The sequence below is a fragment of the Drosophila rhopaloa genome, unplaced genomic scaffold (genome assembly GCF_018152115.1).
Source record: "Drosophila rhopaloa isolate 14029-0021.01 unplaced genomic scaffold, ASM1815211v1 contig_155, whole genome shotgun sequence".
In the NCBI taxonomy this organism is placed as follows: domain Eukaryota; kingdom Metazoa; phylum Arthropoda; class Insecta; order Diptera; family Drosophilidae; genus Drosophila; species Drosophila rhopaloa.
Genome location: NW_025335034.1, coordinates 3,410,384 through 3,426,284, shown reverse-complemented (window position 1 = coordinate 3,426,284; position 15,901 = coordinate 3,410,384). Strand labels below are relative to the sequence as shown.

At 43.5% G+C, this 15,901-nt stretch overlaps 5 protein-coding genes across 7 annotated transcripts; 2 read left to right on the top strand and 3 right to left on the bottom strand.

The window, feature by feature from the left end:
- The first annotated feature begins 158 nt into the window (after nt 1-158).
- Nucleotides 159-3,282, top strand: LOC108039679 (DNA cross-link repair 1A protein). The gene is made up of 3 exons (XM_017116755.2): nt 159-1,301; nt 1,361-1,814; nt 2,036-3,282. Exons 1-3 carry the CDS (start codon nt 232-234, stop codon nt 2,873-2,875), a joined length of 2,364 nt encoding a protein of 787 aa, XP_016972244.2. The 5' UTR covers nt 159-231; the 3' UTR covers nt 2,876-3,282.
- Nucleotides 3,283-3,416: 134 nt separating this feature from the next.
- LOC108039681 (phosphatidylinositol 4-kinase type 2-alpha) lies at nt 3,417-10,363 on the bottom strand. 2 transcript variants are annotated; one of them, XM_017116757.2, is made up of 9 exons: nt 10,237-10,363; nt 9,673-10,067; nt 8,973-9,615; nt 6,102-6,220; nt 5,720-5,850; nt 5,065-5,260; nt 4,199-5,004; nt 3,782-3,850; nt 3,417-3,719 (listed from the first exon to the last, which is right to left on the bottom strand). In XM_017116757.2, exons 2-9 carry the CDS (start codon nt 9,835-9,837, stop codon nt 3,716-3,718), a joined length of 2,133 nt encoding a protein of 710 aa, XP_016972246.1. In that variant the 5' UTR covers nt 9,838-10,067; nt 10,237-10,363; the 3' UTR covers nt 3,417-3,715. The 2 variants fall into 2 exon arrangements, with proteins under 2 accessions (XP_016972246.1, XP_016972247.1); XM_017116758.2 differs by lacking the exons at nt 8,973-9,615; nt 9,673-10,067; nt 10,237-10,363 and adding an exon at nt 6,787-7,326.
- Nucleotides 10,364-11,110: 747 nt separating this feature from the next.
- Nucleotides 11,111-11,786, bottom strand: LOC108039685. The gene is made up of 2 exons (XM_017116763.2): nt 11,379-11,786; nt 11,111-11,320 (listed from the first exon to the last, which is right to left on the bottom strand). The coding sequence occupies exons 1-2, from the start codon at nt 11,696-11,698 to the stop codon at nt 11,173-11,175; spliced, it is 468 nt and encodes a 155-aa protein (XP_016972252.2). The 5' UTR covers nt 11,699-11,786; the 3' UTR covers nt 11,111-11,172.
- Nucleotides 11,787-11,822: 36 nt separating this feature from the next.
- LOC108039682 (phospholipid phosphatase 5) lies at nt 11,823-14,527 on the top strand. Of its 2 annotated transcripts, none has more exons than XM_017116760.2 (4): nt 11,823-11,951; nt 13,080-13,393; nt 13,463-13,881; nt 13,945-14,527. In XM_017116760.2, exons 2-4 carry the CDS (start codon nt 13,134-13,136, stop codon nt 14,352-14,354), a joined length of 1,089 nt encoding a protein of 362 aa, XP_016972249.1. In that variant the 5' UTR covers nt 11,823-11,951; nt 13,080-13,133; the 3' UTR covers nt 14,355-14,527. The 2 variants fall into 2 exon arrangements, with proteins under 2 accessions (XP_016972249.1, XP_016972248.1); XM_017116759.2 differs by lacking the exon at nt 11,823-11,951 and adding an exon at nt 12,054-12,364.
- LOC108039683 (RNA-binding protein 42) lies at nt 14,510-15,637 on the bottom strand. Its single transcript, XM_017116761.1, has one exon. The coding sequence runs from the start codon at nt 15,537-15,539 to the stop codon at nt 14,622-14,624; it is 918 nt and encodes a 305-aa protein (XP_016972250.1). The 5' UTR covers nt 15,540-15,637; the 3' UTR covers nt 14,510-14,621.
- Nucleotides 15,638-15,901: the final 264 nt, after the last annotated feature.

Here is a 15,901-nt window from a genome sequence, read left to right as displayed (position 1 = left end):
ACTAAAGCCGAAAGCCCAATAGGTAAATCACAATGTTGTTCAGACTTCACAGAGAAGTCATCTTAGTGTGAACAGGGCTTAATGGATTTAATATTTTGTTTTGGATTTCGAGCTCGATCATTCATTGTTTAGTGTGGCCTTGCCTTGGGCAAAAAATATTTAGTAGTTTTCCAACACTGAAACCGTCCTTGCGATCCGTTTCGCGTTTTCGTCGAGTTACTAGTAAACAAGATGTCCAATGTCGGAAAAATAAAGATAAAAACATTCGCAGAACTGCAGGCTACCACGGGCATAAATGTGGAGCCCGAACCTACGCCAATCAGAGAAGTCAGAACGCCAGAAAAAAAAAGAGCGGGAAAAACTCGTGCGGCTACCACAACAAAGAAATTCCAGTCTAAATCGGAGATAAACAATGCCGAAATCATACCCAGCACTGTGGCTAAGCGTTCCAGCAAGAAGACGCCGCTGCAAGGGCAAATGCGAATCGATTCATTCTTCAAAAGCGCCGCCAAGAGCTACAAAGTCAACATGGTGCCAGTGCCCCAGTCATCCGCTAAGGCTGTGAATCCCCCAGTGGCCAAGGGAAAGGGAAACTCTAGGGGACGCAAACGGCTGTTTGACGAGTCCACCACCGCATCCACAACGTCCACGGATACTCTAAATTTAAAGCCGCCCGAGAAGAGAGTACAACCTGGTCGCTTAGTGAAGGGCAAGGAGAACACAAGCCTCCCTGAAGCGGATGTGATTGACCTATGCTCCGAGGACGAGGGCGATCGGACCATCATGGAGAAGTCCCTAGCGACCACCTACCATAGTTCAACAGGGAATTCTATACCAGCAGCGAGGCTCAGAAGTTCTAAGTGCTCCCCGAGCAGTCCAGTTACACTGAAAACTTCCCCTCGGTCCATAAGACCCTCAGCGGCATCCTCTCTAAAGCGATCAATGGGTACAATCCCAAAAGAAAGCCCCCAGGTCCAAAATTCAAACAGAGGTACTGGACGAAAAAAAAAGACTCCAAAGCCGTGCCCGCCTTATAAAGTCGTAGAGGGAACATCTTTCTGTGTCGACGGCTTTCAGTTTGGCGATATAAATGGAGTCACACATTACTTCCTAACCCACTACCATGCAGATCACTACATAGGCCTGAACAAAAAGTTCTGCTACTCCCTATTCATGAGTCCCATTACTGCGCGCTTGGTGCGAACCTTTATCAAGGTCGACGAGGTGTGCATCAACGAGATTGAAGTGGACCAGACTCTAATGGTGGATGACGTTCAAGTGACCGCCTTGGAAGCAAATCAGTAGGGGAAATAATTTTACAAACTTGTTGTTTACTAATCTTTCTGTTTACTCTATGCAGCTGTCCCGGGGCACTAATGTTTTATTTTCAATTGAGCTCTGGCAAAAGCATTCTGCACACTGGAGACTTTCGAGCCTGCGCCGAAATGGAATCCCTGCCGATCTTCTGGAACCACACAAACCTCGATCTGCTCTACCTGGACACGACCTACATGAACAAGAACTACGACTTTTGCCACCAAACCGAGAGCGTCGATCGAGCGGTAGAGTTAGTGCGGGCCTTCATTGAGAGAAATCCGGCCAAGCGAATCCTCATCGTCTGCGGCTCTTATGTGATAGGAAAGGAGAAAATCTGGCTGGCCCTGGCGAAAGAGTTCACACTGAAAGTCTGGACGGAGACAACTCGCAGCACGGCAGTCAAATGCCTCAACTGGCCAGATTTGGAATTCGTGTTAACAGACGATCCCCGCGCAGCAAACTTGCACGTTCTTAGTATGGGAAAAATCAGCTATCCGGTAGGTTTGGAAATATTCATCTCGGTGTTTAACAGATTTCTTTGACTAACAATATCTCAAGACATTTTTTAAGGTTGTGTCCACATAATTTTACTGTTAAATTATGTTAGTAAAAAATTGTCTTGAGAAATCTGACCGCTTATTTAATTCGATAAGGAAACCTTTCTAGACAGATTGATATACAAATACAGCTTAAAAAATTCTAATCGTTTTTTTTTCAGAGTCTGGTTGAATATTTCAGTCTATTCGAGGACCAATACGATATGTTGTTGGGCATAAGACCCAGTGGATGGGAAAAAAATAGCAAGCCCTCATATGGAAAGCGAATCAGCACGATTGGCATTGAGTACTCGGAACACTCCAGCTACAAAGAGTTGGAGCGTTTCGTTCGCTTCCTTAAGCCCAAGAGAGTCATAAGCACAGTTCCCGTGGGTCGAGATCTCTTTGTCACTGGAGATGTACCTACCCAGTGGTACAAGTACGAAGGACGGGCCTCTATGCTGAGTACAGGGTATCAGCCATCGATTTCCTCTTTTCTAGCCACGCCAAAATTTATTTTTCCAAAAATGAGCTTAGAGAGTTCAATGTCTTTAAGTCCTGAGGATGAGAATGCTTCTCATGGGAACGGGGATGGAGAGGATGACTGGCAAACGGCCGTGCCAGCGGACCATATAACTATTTTATCCAGCACCACAGAAAAGGATATTAATCAAGATTCTGAAATAGTCATTAAAAACGAACCCCTGGGACCAGAAACCTGCCCAGAATCTGAAATAATCATTGCAAACGAACCCTTAGAACCAGAAATGTCTTATGATATTGAAATAGAAATTAAAAACGAAGCCTTGCCACCAGACACGTGCCCTGTTGCCGAGCCGGTTGCTATACCCACGGAACATAATGAATCCCATGATAGTCCTGGGAAATCAAAGGATTCTGGAGGCCCTTGTACCATCGATGGCCAGGAGATCGGCGAGCAAATTAAAAATAATGGCAGCCCATGTAGGGTTGTCTTGGTTAGTAGACTGACGTCCGATGCCTCCGATGATTGGCTCTTTTAAGGATTCCATTAATGCTCAACCGTTGAATGTTAAATGTTAAGAGTTCATAAGGATAATGTGTAGATGCTAAATGCCTTAAGTTATTTTGTTATTAAGTAATAAGCTCAGGGATTTATATGTTCCATAACGATCTGTTCAAAGGTTATAATAATAATAATGTTTTGATGTTAATATAAGGCTTGCCTTTAACATATAAACAATTTTTTATATACTATATATATATATGTATTTTTGCTTGATTTATATACTTTCACATTACTAAGATACCTTTCTTCATAAACTCCAACTAGTTTGGGGCAGGATGCTCCGTACATTATAAATAAATTAAATGACAGTTTTTAAAAGGAAACCATTAAATATATGTTAATGTAAACAACAATAGGCATCCATACATGAGTAAGTTTAACTAATTCAATGATGCTTCGAGTGCTAACGAATGTAAATGAGTTTTGATTATTCCAATAATAAGTAATAGTTAAATGATAAAGAAACTAAAAGTATAAACCGGTTGAGCGTTTGTTTTCAAAATAACCTCACTGAATTCACTCTTCAGGATCTTTCGATTTCATCTTATTTTATGCACAAACAATTGACTATACAAACACATGACAAACATATATAACCTTGGGTAAGCCAAACCGTATGACTTGGTTCTTTTGGCCATAAGAAAACTAACATTTAACAAAAACATTTCTGGGCTCCTCGCCGACAGCAACTGACTACGATTTAGAAATATACTAGAAAACAACGAGGCGCATATACATGATGATGATGAGGCGGCAGGTCCGGACTGCACGTTTTGGTTTTTGGTGGGGTAAGCAAGGGCTCCTCCATGGCCATTTAGCTGAAAATGGACAAAAGTTAGAGAGTAACCTAACTATTTTATTATTAGATGGGTAATTTTACCACCAAGAGAAGAAAGGGCTCTTGTTTTGGAAGCGCTGCGTAAATGAAAAGAAACGACTGCCGCTGGATCTGTAAAGAAACCGATAGATAAGAGAAGGTATTTAGTAGACAATTTGAATAAACTTTAATATTCCGTTCATGGTAAGACAAGGAAAAATAAATCATTTATAGTAGTACAGGCAGAACAGGGCTTAGTATGTATTGCAAAAAACGATTGCTCTTTTGATTTAGTGGCAGTTCTTAGAATTCTAAAAATTCATTAAAATATCAGACTTTTTTGAAAACAAATTAAATAATTGAAACAAATTAAATTTTTTGGTAATATAACTTGCAATTAAGAGTCTTGACTACTTGTAAAACAGAGACAATCATTCTAAGCTGTTAAACCCTAGTATTTAACAATCGTGGAATACTCACCGCTCCACAATAACGGCTGGCATTTGAACCAATTGCACTGGTGACTTGCCATCCCTCAGTGCCTGAGTGAGATTGAGGATCTGGCCCCGCATCACGGACATCTGTCGCTCGAACAGACGCTTGTCAAAGCCGCGATCCTGCTGGAACAGATACAACAACTCCGTGCAAATCTCCTCTACAAAGTTCATATCTGATAACTGGGGGAGGACATGGTCCTTGATTTCGTCGCTAAAGGGGATCTTCGCTTGTGGCAACCAAGCCCAATGGTAGGGATAGGCTCGCCATGAGTCCGGATGCTTGAATGGAAAGGCCAGGCCGTTGTCGATGGCAGCGATTCGGATAAAGGCTGAGTTCACCACATTCCATTCGGGCTCCGACGTTGGGGATCTCGAGGAGGGCTCATCTTCGCTGCTGGCCAGGCTGCTGCTGTCCTGCTGCCCATTTGTGGCTGCTTCTCCCGCCGGATGATTTCTTAAGACACCATCGGCCTTTACATTCCGATTACCCTGCTGCTCGTTTAGATCAACGATTTCCGAAGCACCGGGCAATTTGGGACGCACTACACCATGCATAGTCCGGCCCCCGGTGCCGCCCACCTGGCCCGTGACCTTTGGGGCAATGTACTTTATTAACCAATTATCGTTGCCTCGGTCCGTGTTGCGAATGATATAGTCAAGGACAACAAGGCGCTCAAACTGCAACTGAAAGGACTTGGCCACCGACGGCGGCAAAGGTTCGCTGTCGAAACGACGCAGCCAGTAGTCTGCATCCTTGTAGCCCTCCACGAAGAGCTGGAAGGAGCCAGTCTGCAAAGAATTTCGAATGTTGAAAAAACTTATTGCATTATTTTCTGAGATTTTGATTACCTTCAGGGGAAGGCTCATCCTGTTGAAGTGGGCCGATGGATAGTGCTCCTTGATACGCTTCTTCAGCTTAGCCTTTTGGCGATCAATGCGGGCGTAGTTAAAGCTTTCGGCCACCAGTCTAACCACACGCGTCTTTGGAACCACATTCAGATTAAGCTTTCGATCGACCAAGCTTGCACCTGATTCGGAAAGGTACCTGAATAATAATATAATAATAAAATTAATTAGTGAGCCCAAGCTAGCAGAATTAATGTTCAATTTTCTGATAAAGTAATAAGCGGCGAAATAACATAAATATGTCGTATAAATTAGGATTATGCCAATAAAAGTAATCTTTAATTTTGTGTTCAATATATCATATAATGAAAGTGCTTTCATATTTGTAGTTTAATTTATTAAATTTGAATTTAAAGCTTTTCAGTAAAACAACAGTCACATTTTTCCAAAAAAACAAAAATATGTATAATTACAAGATCTTTTCTAAGTCGTTTTACTACTTTGTATATTTAATTGAAGGTTACATATTGACTTAGGACACTTTTCAAGATTTCACATGAATTAATACATTAATTTTTGTCGTCACCATTTTTAAGCATAATCCACTTTTGTATTTGTTATTAAAATTATTTACGGAAACATAATATTAGTGGCTTACCCCTGATTGGGAATCAAACAAGCACGACCAAAACAACAAGGGCAGCACAGCTTATGCATCCATTTGGTCCATTTTGGATTCAGTCTGCCATAGGGTTCCTCATCCTTTGGCTTGAAAACAGCAAGACATTGCTAAACGGAGAAAATTTATTATTAAAACTTATGGAACCGATTTACCATTTTTATCACAATAAATGGACTGTTGCAGGATAACCCAAAAGATCTGCAAAAACATCATAATTGCAAAACTTCCCCGATTTCCTGATATATTTATCTTTGCGCGGATAGATAACGAAATGGAAATTTTAGGTCTACAACTTTAAGACCAAACTTCTACAATGCGCATGAAAGGCTGGAAGATTTCCGCCAGCATTTATACTCACATGGGAGGCATCCTTGACGAAATAGGAACCACTGCTACCCTGGTAAATGCGCTCGGGCAGCACACCATGCTCGATGGCTCCCTCCGCCTTCGCCACAATCTCCGAGAAAAGCGGATCATCTGTAAGTATAAAAGAATATCGTATTGAAATAAAGTTTTATTCGGGCTCAAGCTTAAAATTACTAATAAAGTTCGTGCGAAGGACAAAGATTCGCATGCCTTAGCCTCAAACAAAGTACAAAGACAGACTGCGAGTTTCTCATACAAATTGGACAATTTTGCTTTGGAATTGTATTCTCAATAATTTATTAATACGCCAACAGGCGTGTAAATGCCTTTAATGAGTCGGCAATGCCTGACCAGCTGTTGTGTAAAATTAACTTTAACGAGCCCACACGAAACACAAATGAAACGCAAGGGACTAAAACATATAGAAGTTACTCAATGCTACCGATACCTATGAAGTCAAAATTGTCGTTGAAATCACCCTGCGAGTCCTGGCAAATGGTGAACACTTGCTGGATAAAGTTTTCACGACTGCTGCTCGACAACCGCGACATGGAGACACAATCGAATTAAATGCGCTGTGAAGTCAAATGCCGTCAACTCAGTTGGCAGTTGATAATGGGGAAGCAGGTCACAATTAGCATAGCCAAAGCGTTTCGATAAGGGCCAAACACACTTACAGATGTTCTTCAGCGGACAGTTGGCACAATTGCATCGCGGAGCCACAATCTTGACGGTGACTGTGTCTTTGGAATCCCGCGCCATCGACGGTGAGTTGACCAGGAAGGGAGGATCCCCCTCCAACTCCGACTGGGTCTCGAGGTAGTCCTTCTCCAACTGGCACTTGCCCTCGCAGCAAATGCAGGCGTAAGGCGCGGAGGCGGAAGCCACTGAGGACCTGCTCTCCTGCGCACCATTGCTCGTCGTAGGCTGCTCATTGTCACTCGGTTTGGAAGAAGTTGCGACTAAGTTTGGACCTGACAATGGCTCCTTGTTATCCTTAGCTATCTTAAGGTTGGCCTTCGCCATGGGGCTATGTCCAATTGGCGACAGTTGCCAACAGAACAAGTTCCATCTTTAAAAACGCCGGCCTTGAAATTTGTAAAGTTCTGTTCAACTGATTGTAAACCAGAGCAGCAAGGGACCACGATAACATCCAACTGAACCAACATTTACAACACAAAATTTTTTGTTTTAGATCTAATAGAAACCGCACAACTATACAAAATAATATGAAAGTTGGGGCAATGACGATAAGCTTTACAGCAGTTGACGAACAACGGGAGAGCTCTGTTCAGTTGATTGTGTAGGTCCAAAAGGTTACTACTACATTCCTCCTGATATAAACATTCCATTCCAGTAACGAATGTAAGCAATTGGGACTGCCTTAAATCAAATGCAAAATACTCGTTTTGAAATACAAAGCAACGGGATTGTAAGCTATTACTCATCACATGATGAAATGCGGTAGGGCGAGTCGTCTTTGCAACACATGTCACCGAAAATGATTCAAGATCGCGCCAATACCACAATAGCACAAAATGTTGTAAAAACATCTAGTTAATCAAAAAAAATTAGGCTAGTATCATAAAAACAATGAGGTTTTTAAAATATCCATCGTTTTATTGACAGCCAGAGGACCTATTCGTTAATTGTAAATTAAGCCTTAAATTCTTTATAAACATTATTTTGTTAAAATAAATTAGGTATTAAGTGCAATTCGTCACTACGTCTACTGCCGTCCACAATGATTGTACATTTATGGTTTCTATAAGAGGATATGATAAAGTCGTAGTACCCGATAAATTGATTCACATTTAAAAATGCGAAAAGACGTTCAGTTTGACAGATTGAGCCGGTAATAAGGATATTGTCAGTCGATTTTGATAAATCAAAATTTGAAACTTCTTATTGCAGCTTAAAGATATTGTTGGCCGATATGCAACTAAATCAGCATTAATATACAAGTTACAAGCTTTTGAGTAAAATTATTATTATTATTATTACGATACGAAAGAAGTTTTATGTCGGTAGGAGGTTTGGAACTAGTGAGACCTTGTTAGGGTTGAAAGTCTTGATCAATGTTCAATTGTATTGATTATAATTATAATTTTACATATACTAGTATTTATAAATGATTTACTTATATAAGCAAAGTTGAGTAAATAATAAAAAACTGCAATCAACTTCTGTCTATGTATCATAAAATTTAAATATAAGGGCTTAACAATCTCGAATATTCTAGTCTTGGTAAATATCTGCACGTTCTGCCGGATATGAACTTAGCCCATTTACGTTAAGGGCGGTTATGGTTCAAAATCTTTAAAACTGTCTTTATGGTAAACTGTTATGTTAAACTATTAAATTAGCTAAATTTGATTGTTTTCGACAGTTTTTTTTTTACAAAAAACACCATAAAATTAAACTTGTTTTCATTTGAACTATTAAGCTTTGTAATCGAACTATTTTTTGAAGCTGCACATTTTAGAAGGTGAAATAAATAAAAAATTGGACTTGTATGCAATTACAGGTGGAAGTTCTGTCTGACCTCATTTTTCTCTAGATCTATATTATTAATCTTTCTTCCACATTTGTATAGTATATTGAACAAAAATAATAATAAAATATATTTTTTATCGGGGTGAACGGGAGGCCCCCTGTAAGCAAAATCTAATTCGAATTAGCGCTTCTATTACTCAGAATATGGGGGCGGCCAAAGCGATAAGTATTACATAAATAAAGCCTCAAAGCAAACAGGAGCAATCTAGTTTGAGTGCACACATGGCAATGAAGGGATGGGGAATACAGAGTTTTAAGCCGCACATATGGTAACTTGTACGACTTCGTTAGACTGATGCACACTCACCGCCAAATGTGTTCGACACAAACTCCACATGATCGTGCCCGCGTCCGAGCCCACCCAAAAGGTCGCTGATGCGGCTTCCGTGGCTGGCACTGCCACCTCCCAGGAGCGGCTGCGACTCCCGGTTGTCGCTGCCTGCGTCCGTAGACATGCCCTCGAAGTCGATTTCTGGCACCAGGCAGATGTCGTCAGCCTCGTCATGCGAATGACGGGCGAGGGCAATGTGCGAAGTGGTTTTCAGCGGAGATGCCGCTGTCGATGCAGATGTGGCTGCCTTCGTGGGTGCTATGTGACTGATGATCTGTGCCTGCTGGCTGCTGCCTTCAATGCTCTCATCAGCGCGACCTTTGAATCTCTGGTTGCGCAGGTTTGAGCTCCTCTTCAGCAACACTTCTTCCTCGCCATCTTCGTCGTCGCCGTCGTCGGTGTGGTCGTCGTGGAGTATGACCAACTTATCCAGTTGCGGTTTCTGAAGCACGGCATCGCCCCCGGCACTCTCCTCCCCTGGAGGCAGGCCGTTGGTGTGGTTCTTCTCCTCTGTCACCTCCTCCTCGTACTCGTCATCATCGACCGACAGTAACATGGGTTCCCGCCCCTTTCTGCCTCGCCTTCTGGTCTTCCGTTTGCCCATTCCAATGGTGTTGATCTATGGAAAGAGCACACATATTACAAAGGATTGTGGTGAAGAGATGAGCGCACCCACCTCTACTTTTGTGGTCAACTGGTTAGTCGTCGATTCGAAGCCATTCAGGAGCGGGGCCAGCTGGCTGCTGGCTGGCGTTTGGTTCTTGACAAAGTCGCCGATGAGGTCCTCCTCGTCTTCAAGCTGTAGCAGCGGGGGATCCGCCTGATCCCGTGCACCGCTCATGCCCAATGCGGGTTATAGGCACGTATAGGTGTGGGTGTGGAATTGGAGGGCGTGGAAGGTGCTTTTCCCCAGATCCGTGGCAGTCACAACAACAAAGGCCCGCGCTGTGCTGCAGCTTCTTCTTACGCTTCTATCTGTCACTTTTCGGGCGTCGGTTTGCTTTCTGTTATCTGCTCCTCCGATCTTCCCCTGCTTGCATGCTCACCTCTACTGTTTTTATATTATTCGGGCTAGAATTTGATTACATTTCTTGTTAATTGCTTCAATTTTATGCTTGTATTTCGTTTGGAAATTATCGATTTTTGGTTTCAATCCTCTGCTCCTGCCAGCGTTCAAAATGGTAAAGGAACACGTCTGGAAACAGCTGGTGTCTCAAAAAACGACGAAAAAGGGACTTACCATGAAAAATAACAATAACAAAAATAACTAGCGAATTACGCGTTTGACTTTATTTTTCGCCAAGAACACGAAGCGAAAATGGTTGACAATCCAAACAGCTGACGAGTAGAATGCACGGCGCTACCCACTTGGGAGTTCTGTTCTCTCTAAGTGGCAGCGCCAGACATGAGAGCGCAGAAAACTTTAACCCCAAGTAGCCGGAATTTTGTTTCAAAAAAATATTTGTATCGATTTGAGATACAAATAGTGAAATTCGTAAAACAAATTTAACACAAATCAAGTATGCAAGAATTTAATTAAACATATTGGCTTATAAAAACTCTATTTAAAAACTTTAAAAATTATTTTAACTTTTTGATAAATTAACGATACTCCTGAAAAAAAATTTTAAAAACTTTTGTGTTTTGGAAAAAAAAAATAATTTGTGATAATTTTTATTTTTTGTGCTCATTTTGACATACGTACATATATATTTTGACCAGTCTCTTATCTTAAGAGTCGTTTTATAGACCTATACAAAAAAATCGTATTTTTTTTTATTAAAAACATTTTCTTGAGCAAACGATTGTTTTGTTATTTTTAAACCAAAGGAAAATAGAAATATAGTTGATTTATAGAAAATTTTATGATTCTTCCGATTTAATAAATTAAGTTATGCCATGCAAGCAAGCAGCATTAAACTGATTTATTCCTAGGGTAAGGCAATGTTGTCTAGCCATGATGATTTTTAATGTTTTCATTATTAATAATAGGTAAAGTTTAATATGTTTTGGAATATTTTGGTAAACGTTGTCTGTACCGAGCATACCATGGCATTCATTGTAGGACCATTTTACCATTCTCCTAGTACTTAGGCACTTGACTAAATACATCATTACGGTTTCAATTCTACTTTATTCTTAATTATTGTATGGATTTCGGGTAGGTAATTAATAACTAGTTTAGCAGGGCAATCTGACGCAATTTAGCGATCCAATCCAAAGCTTCTCCCAGCTGTCGCTGTAAATTTGTGCTTTCCGCCACAAGTTCGATGCAATCCTTAAACTTGGACACGGCATGGCGCAAACTCATGGGCGGCAGAACCCTAAAAAAAAGAAAGCGCATTTATCACAATGACCCATTTAAGCGTTATCAGTACTCACGAGAACCAGTGCAGGGGCTCCACATAGCCCTTGGATTTGTCCACCGCCTGCCTCTCGACGCATATGCCATCTTCGGAGTCCACAACCCGGCAGAGAGCATTGAACTCGGCACTGTTCTCAGTGGGAATCTGAGCCGTGGACACCGAGTTACTGCCTCCGTGCTGGAACCGAGTGCGAGCCAGGAGAATCGCCCCACTTGCATTGCTCCGTTCCAGATTAACGCGGCACTGGGTGTGCTCCTCGATTAGGTGGAACATGTCCAGGTACAAGTTATCCAGCAGCTGGCCAGCAGCCTCTTTTTCACTTGTTCCGGCGGTCATTTTGGCTAATAAATTTATATATCCCTTGCGGCGACCGAGATTTTTCTATCATATGATTCCACCAACAACCCTGTTTTAAGCAATGTTCTACTCCGAGTTGGCAGCTCTGCCGATAACTATAGTTATCGCAGGGCGAATTTGCAAATTTACAACCGAAACGAAACGGCAGAAAGATGAGTATTTCTGTCGCGTGGACACGTTTGAAATGCAAAGAGTTGTAATTGCTGCCGCCACGAACATGGTTAATTAACAGGTAAACTTGCCAAACAGCCCACAAACTGCAAACTCTAGTGGAATGGAATTTGACTAACAAAAAGGGCAAACAGCTGTTGTTGTTTTCTGGTGTTTTGTGAAGGGGGGAGGGGGTTTACTTCGCTGTTTGTTTTACGATGCTGTCGCGAGATTAGAGAAAGTTTATAAAGAGCCCTGCAATTAGCATTAAGCAGCAGTCGGAAGGCAGCTAAGTCGAAAACACGTCGAGAGCAACAAGTGGATGCCACAGCTAGTGCGCCAAGTGCAAACAGTTCCAAAGTCAACTCAAATATCAATATCCCCGGAGATCAGCGTGTGATAATGCCCGATAGCTATACGGCGGACTTACGTAGCCGCCGCCGCGAAAATCCAATCGACCGAAACGGCAATATCGGAAGTATTGCCAAGGAGCAGGTGCGCCGGCTAGCCAATATTGTTTATGACGCCTAACTTATTAAAACCATCATGTGTGCATATCTACACTATAGCGATATCTGCCACACGTAACCGCGTTTGATGACAAACATTGACGCATAGCGTGGCGAGTGTGCACAGGGAGAAAAACTAATATAATATTTTTACAATGTACTATATACTAATATGATGATTTTACAAGTAATTTGAGACCAGCATTTATATAACTATGTAGATGTATTCAAACATTTCACTACTCTAATATTTGTGTTATCCTGAACATAATGAAATAATTTTTTATCGATGGGATCTAAACTGGAGCTCTATGCCAAAGCCAAATTTTGCCATGTTAGGTAAAGAAGTTGTAATTCTTATCAAAATCTTATTTAGCTACTCTTTTTGAAAAACATTTTTTTCTGTGTGTATCTTATCGCGGAAATCAGAGGTTTTCACACCTTGCCCAGTCCATCACCATACTACAGGTTTTGGTTTTGGCCTGGCCGCAAACGGTATACTCTCTATTTCTCTCCGAAAATCCTCTCAACCCGCTGCTGATAAGCCTCTGAAAGTTACAAATATCTCATTCACGGAAAAAGATACGGCATACTATGTATTTCGGCTAACAGCTGGCGTAGTTAAAGACCTCTTATGTTTACCCTTCACATAAGTGCAACGATTAATGACTCGGCGTTTACCTATTTCTTTAATTATTCAGGCGACAAGCACCAGACAAAAGCTGACAACCGATTATTCCCAGAGGGCTAACGAAATGGCGTCGGGCAAGGAAGGTCAAGAATACAAGTCCAGCAGACGCACTCTCAGCGAGAGTTCCGCCGAGGACGTCGGGCGTACAGGATCAAAGAGCAACGGCGACGGAATGTGGCGCAACGAGCTTTCATTGAATCCGAACAGCAGCTCCACTCAGCCCGGACATCCGGAGGACCATAGTCCTGGCTCTGGGAGCTCCAACAGGAGGCTTAGCGATGCAGTTGATGTGGTACTCCGCGTTCTCCTCGTGATTGTCTTCGCGTGAGTTTCCTTGTGACAAATCCGCAATGCTGACGATGTCAATGTCTCATTCATGATTCATCTCTGCAGCAAGTTGGAGACTATGACAGCTTTCAAGCGGGAAATCCACGAGGAGGAGCTCTGGCTGTACAAGAACCCCAGGAGACCGGACATCGTCAAAGGCGGGGAGCTGCTCTTCTGGGTGATAGTGGCTCCATTCCTGGTCACAGTTGTCTTCTACTTGTTCACCAAAGACAGGCGGGACTTTAGAGCCGCCAGCTGGGCCTGGACCCTGGCTCTGTGCATGAATGGCCTCCCGACGAGCATGCTGAAGATAACAGTAGGGCGGCCAAGGCCCGACTACTTTTACCGCTGTTTTCCCGACGGCGTGATGGTTCTCAACACCACATCGAGCAGCCTGGACTCCTCCATCTTGGACTTCAATTGCACAGGGCTCCCGGGTGACATAAACGAGGGCCGCAAGAGCTTCCCCAGCGGACACTCGTCGTGTGAGTTTGTGCATGACATCGGTAGTCGAATGCCCAGCTAACAGTTTTAATCCGTCGTTTCAGTTGCCTTCGCTAGTTTCGGTTTCATCGCCTACTATGTGGGCGCCAAGCTGCACGCTTTCGACATCAGGGGACGCGGGCACAGCTGGCGACTCTGCATCGCAGTGATTCCCTTGGTGATCGCTCTGCTGGTGGCAGTCAGTCGCACCTGCGACTACCACCACCACTGGCAGGATGTGACCATAGGCGGCCTAATTGGCCTGTTTGCGGGCTATATAAGCTACAGACAATACTATCCTTCCATTTTTGGCCCGGATGCTGGCACACCGCTCGTCCGGTGGCCCAGGAAAGAGGTAAACCAATACCAGCGGCTAGCAGGCAATGACGAGAATGAGAGCCGTGATGAAAGGGCCGAGGGCGACGTGGTGCGGAGGCCACTCATAGGGGGCAAGGAACAATCCAAATGGTACTAAAAGCTTTATGTAATTTATAGTCAATTATTGCTTTCCCGTCTAAGCTCCTCTTAACTTATCAAACCATCGCTGTATTTCCAATTTACAAACGTGCTATTGGGTTACCTCGTAATGGGTAGGGTTTATAAGTAGATTCTCCAATAAAAAGTAGTGCGTCAATTGCTAAACGTAAATTTATTGCTCATCTTTGGCAGCAACACCCAAAACTAATTTGCTACTTCAAAGTGACCGAAACTAGCCTAAAGGACAAGGGATGCACGCGCAGATTCAGTTCATTGAGTTGAACGCCTGCAGTAACACCTGTTTCTCGCGCTCCTTTTTCTTGACCACGTCCAGACTGCGCTGTCGCCAGGTGCTTTTGCGCAGCTTGATGGGCCGACTACCAACATAGCGTCCGTCCATCTCCTTCATGGCCCGAATAAAGTCGGCCGGCTCCCGGAAGCTGACAAAGCCGAATCCCTTGCTCTTACCCGTCCGCTTATCGCGGACCACACGCGCTCGCTGGAACGAGGGGAACTTGTTGAAGGTCCGGGTCAGCACCTCGTCGTTTACGTCGTTTCCCAGGTCGCCGCAGAAGATGCGGAAGTCATCGTCGGGCCAGTCTGCCAACGAGGAGTCCTCCCACACGCTGCCACCGGCAATCCGCACCGTTTTGCGGTCCTTCTTTTTGCGCTCCGTAGTCTGGAAGGACTGCAGCGCCGAAGATGCGCGCGCCGCCTTGATGGCCTCCTCGGCTATAGGATTTGGTCCGGACTTCTCCGCCTTGAGCTTCTTCAGCTTCTGCGTTACGTCGAAGGAGACGGCGTTGATGTCGATAGATGGTGCCGCGGCCACGGTGGGCACGTGCACTGATTGCCGGCACTGGTACAGCTTAGGAGCGCTGCTCAGGACTACGGGTGAGGCGGACATCGGCTTGCTGGCGCCGGAGGAGCCGCCGCCATTGCCCGTGGGCACGAAGGTGGACATGAAGGTTGGTGGTGGCGGGATCGGGGGCGGCGGTACGGTCAGGCGGGATCCTCCATTCCCCTGGTGGTGCTGCAACTTGTGTTGTACGTTGTGGTACGTGTTGGCGGCGATGATCGGGCGCACCTGGTTGGGCACGAAGAGATTGCGGGCCGGCGGCTTGGAGATCTCCGCCTCGAACCGGGACAGCTCGTCCTCGATGTTGCGTCGCTTTGTACCCATTTGCAATGGGTTCGGATCTACGATTATTTAATGATTTAAATCAAAACAAATTTTTACGAAAAATGCTGCAGAAAAGGAGATGGCACTATGAACACACCGATTACTTGTTCAATCTTTTAAACATCGATTGCATGCTTAAACTATCGAGTGTACCTAAAATAGGTACAAGCTAGCCTTACAAAATATTCACAAGCATTGGGCACAAAAGGTACATTAGTAAACAGAAGAACAGTAAAGAAATCTACACAAACTATTGACTTTGTATGAAGAAAAAAATGTTGAACAATTTTAAAGATTTGAAATCTAGATTTCCATATGCAAAAAATTAACCGTTAAATTTGTGTGGCAACGCGCGGTATGAC

Excerpts from the sequence above, each read along its gene's own strand:
- LOC108039682 (XM_017116759.2), top strand. The coding sequence starts at position 12,272 with ATGCCCGATAGCTATACGGCGGACTTACGTAGCCGCCGCCGCGAAAAT. Across the intron at positions 13,394-13,462 it reads CTCCTCGTGATTGTCTTCGC|CAAGTTGGAGACTATGACAG; the intron begins GTGAGTTTCCTT and ends TCATCTCTGCAG. Across the intron at positions 13,882-13,944 it reads CCCCAGCGGACACTCGTCGT|TTGCCTTCGCTAGTTTCGGT; the intron begins GTGAGTTTGTGC and ends CCGTCGTTTCAG.
- LOC108039681 (XM_017116757.2), bottom strand. The coding sequence starts at position 9,837 with ATGAGCGGTGCACGGGATCAGGCGGATCCCCCGCTGCTACAGCTTGAA. Across the intron at positions 9,616-9,672 it reads AGTTGACCACAAAAGTAGAG|ATCAACACCATTGGAATGGG; the intron begins GTGGGTGCGCTC and ends CTCTTTCCATAG. Across the intron at positions 5,005-5,064 it reads GGATGAGCCTTCCCCTGAAG|ACTGGCTCCTTCCAGCTCTT; the intron begins GTAATCAAAATC and ends AATTCTTTGCAG.
- LOC108039685 (XM_017116763.2), bottom strand. The coding sequence starts at position 11,698 with ATGACCGCCGGAACAAGTGAAAAAGAGGCTGCTGGCCAGCTGCTGGAT. Across the intron at positions 11,321-11,378 it reads GAGCCCCTGCACTGGTTCTC|GGTTCTGCCGCCCATGAGTT; the intron begins GTGAGTACTGAT and ends TCTTTTTTTTAG.
- LOC108039679 (XM_017116755.2), top strand. The coding sequence starts at position 232 with ATGTCCAATGTCGGAAAAATAAAGATAAAAACATTCGCAGAACTGCAG. Across the intron at positions 1,302-1,360 it reads ACCGCCTTGGAAGCAAATCA|CTGTCCCGGGGCACTAATGT; the intron begins GTAGGGGAAATA and ends TACTCTATGCAG. Across the intron at positions 1,815-2,035 it reads TGGGAAAAATCAGCTATCCG|AGTCTGGTTGAATATTTCAG; the intron begins GTAGGTTTGGAA and ends TTTTTTTTTCAG.
- LOC108039683 (XM_017116761.1), bottom strand. The coding sequence starts at position 15,539 with ATGGGTACAAAGCGACGCAACATCGAGGACGAGCTGTCCCGGTTCGAG.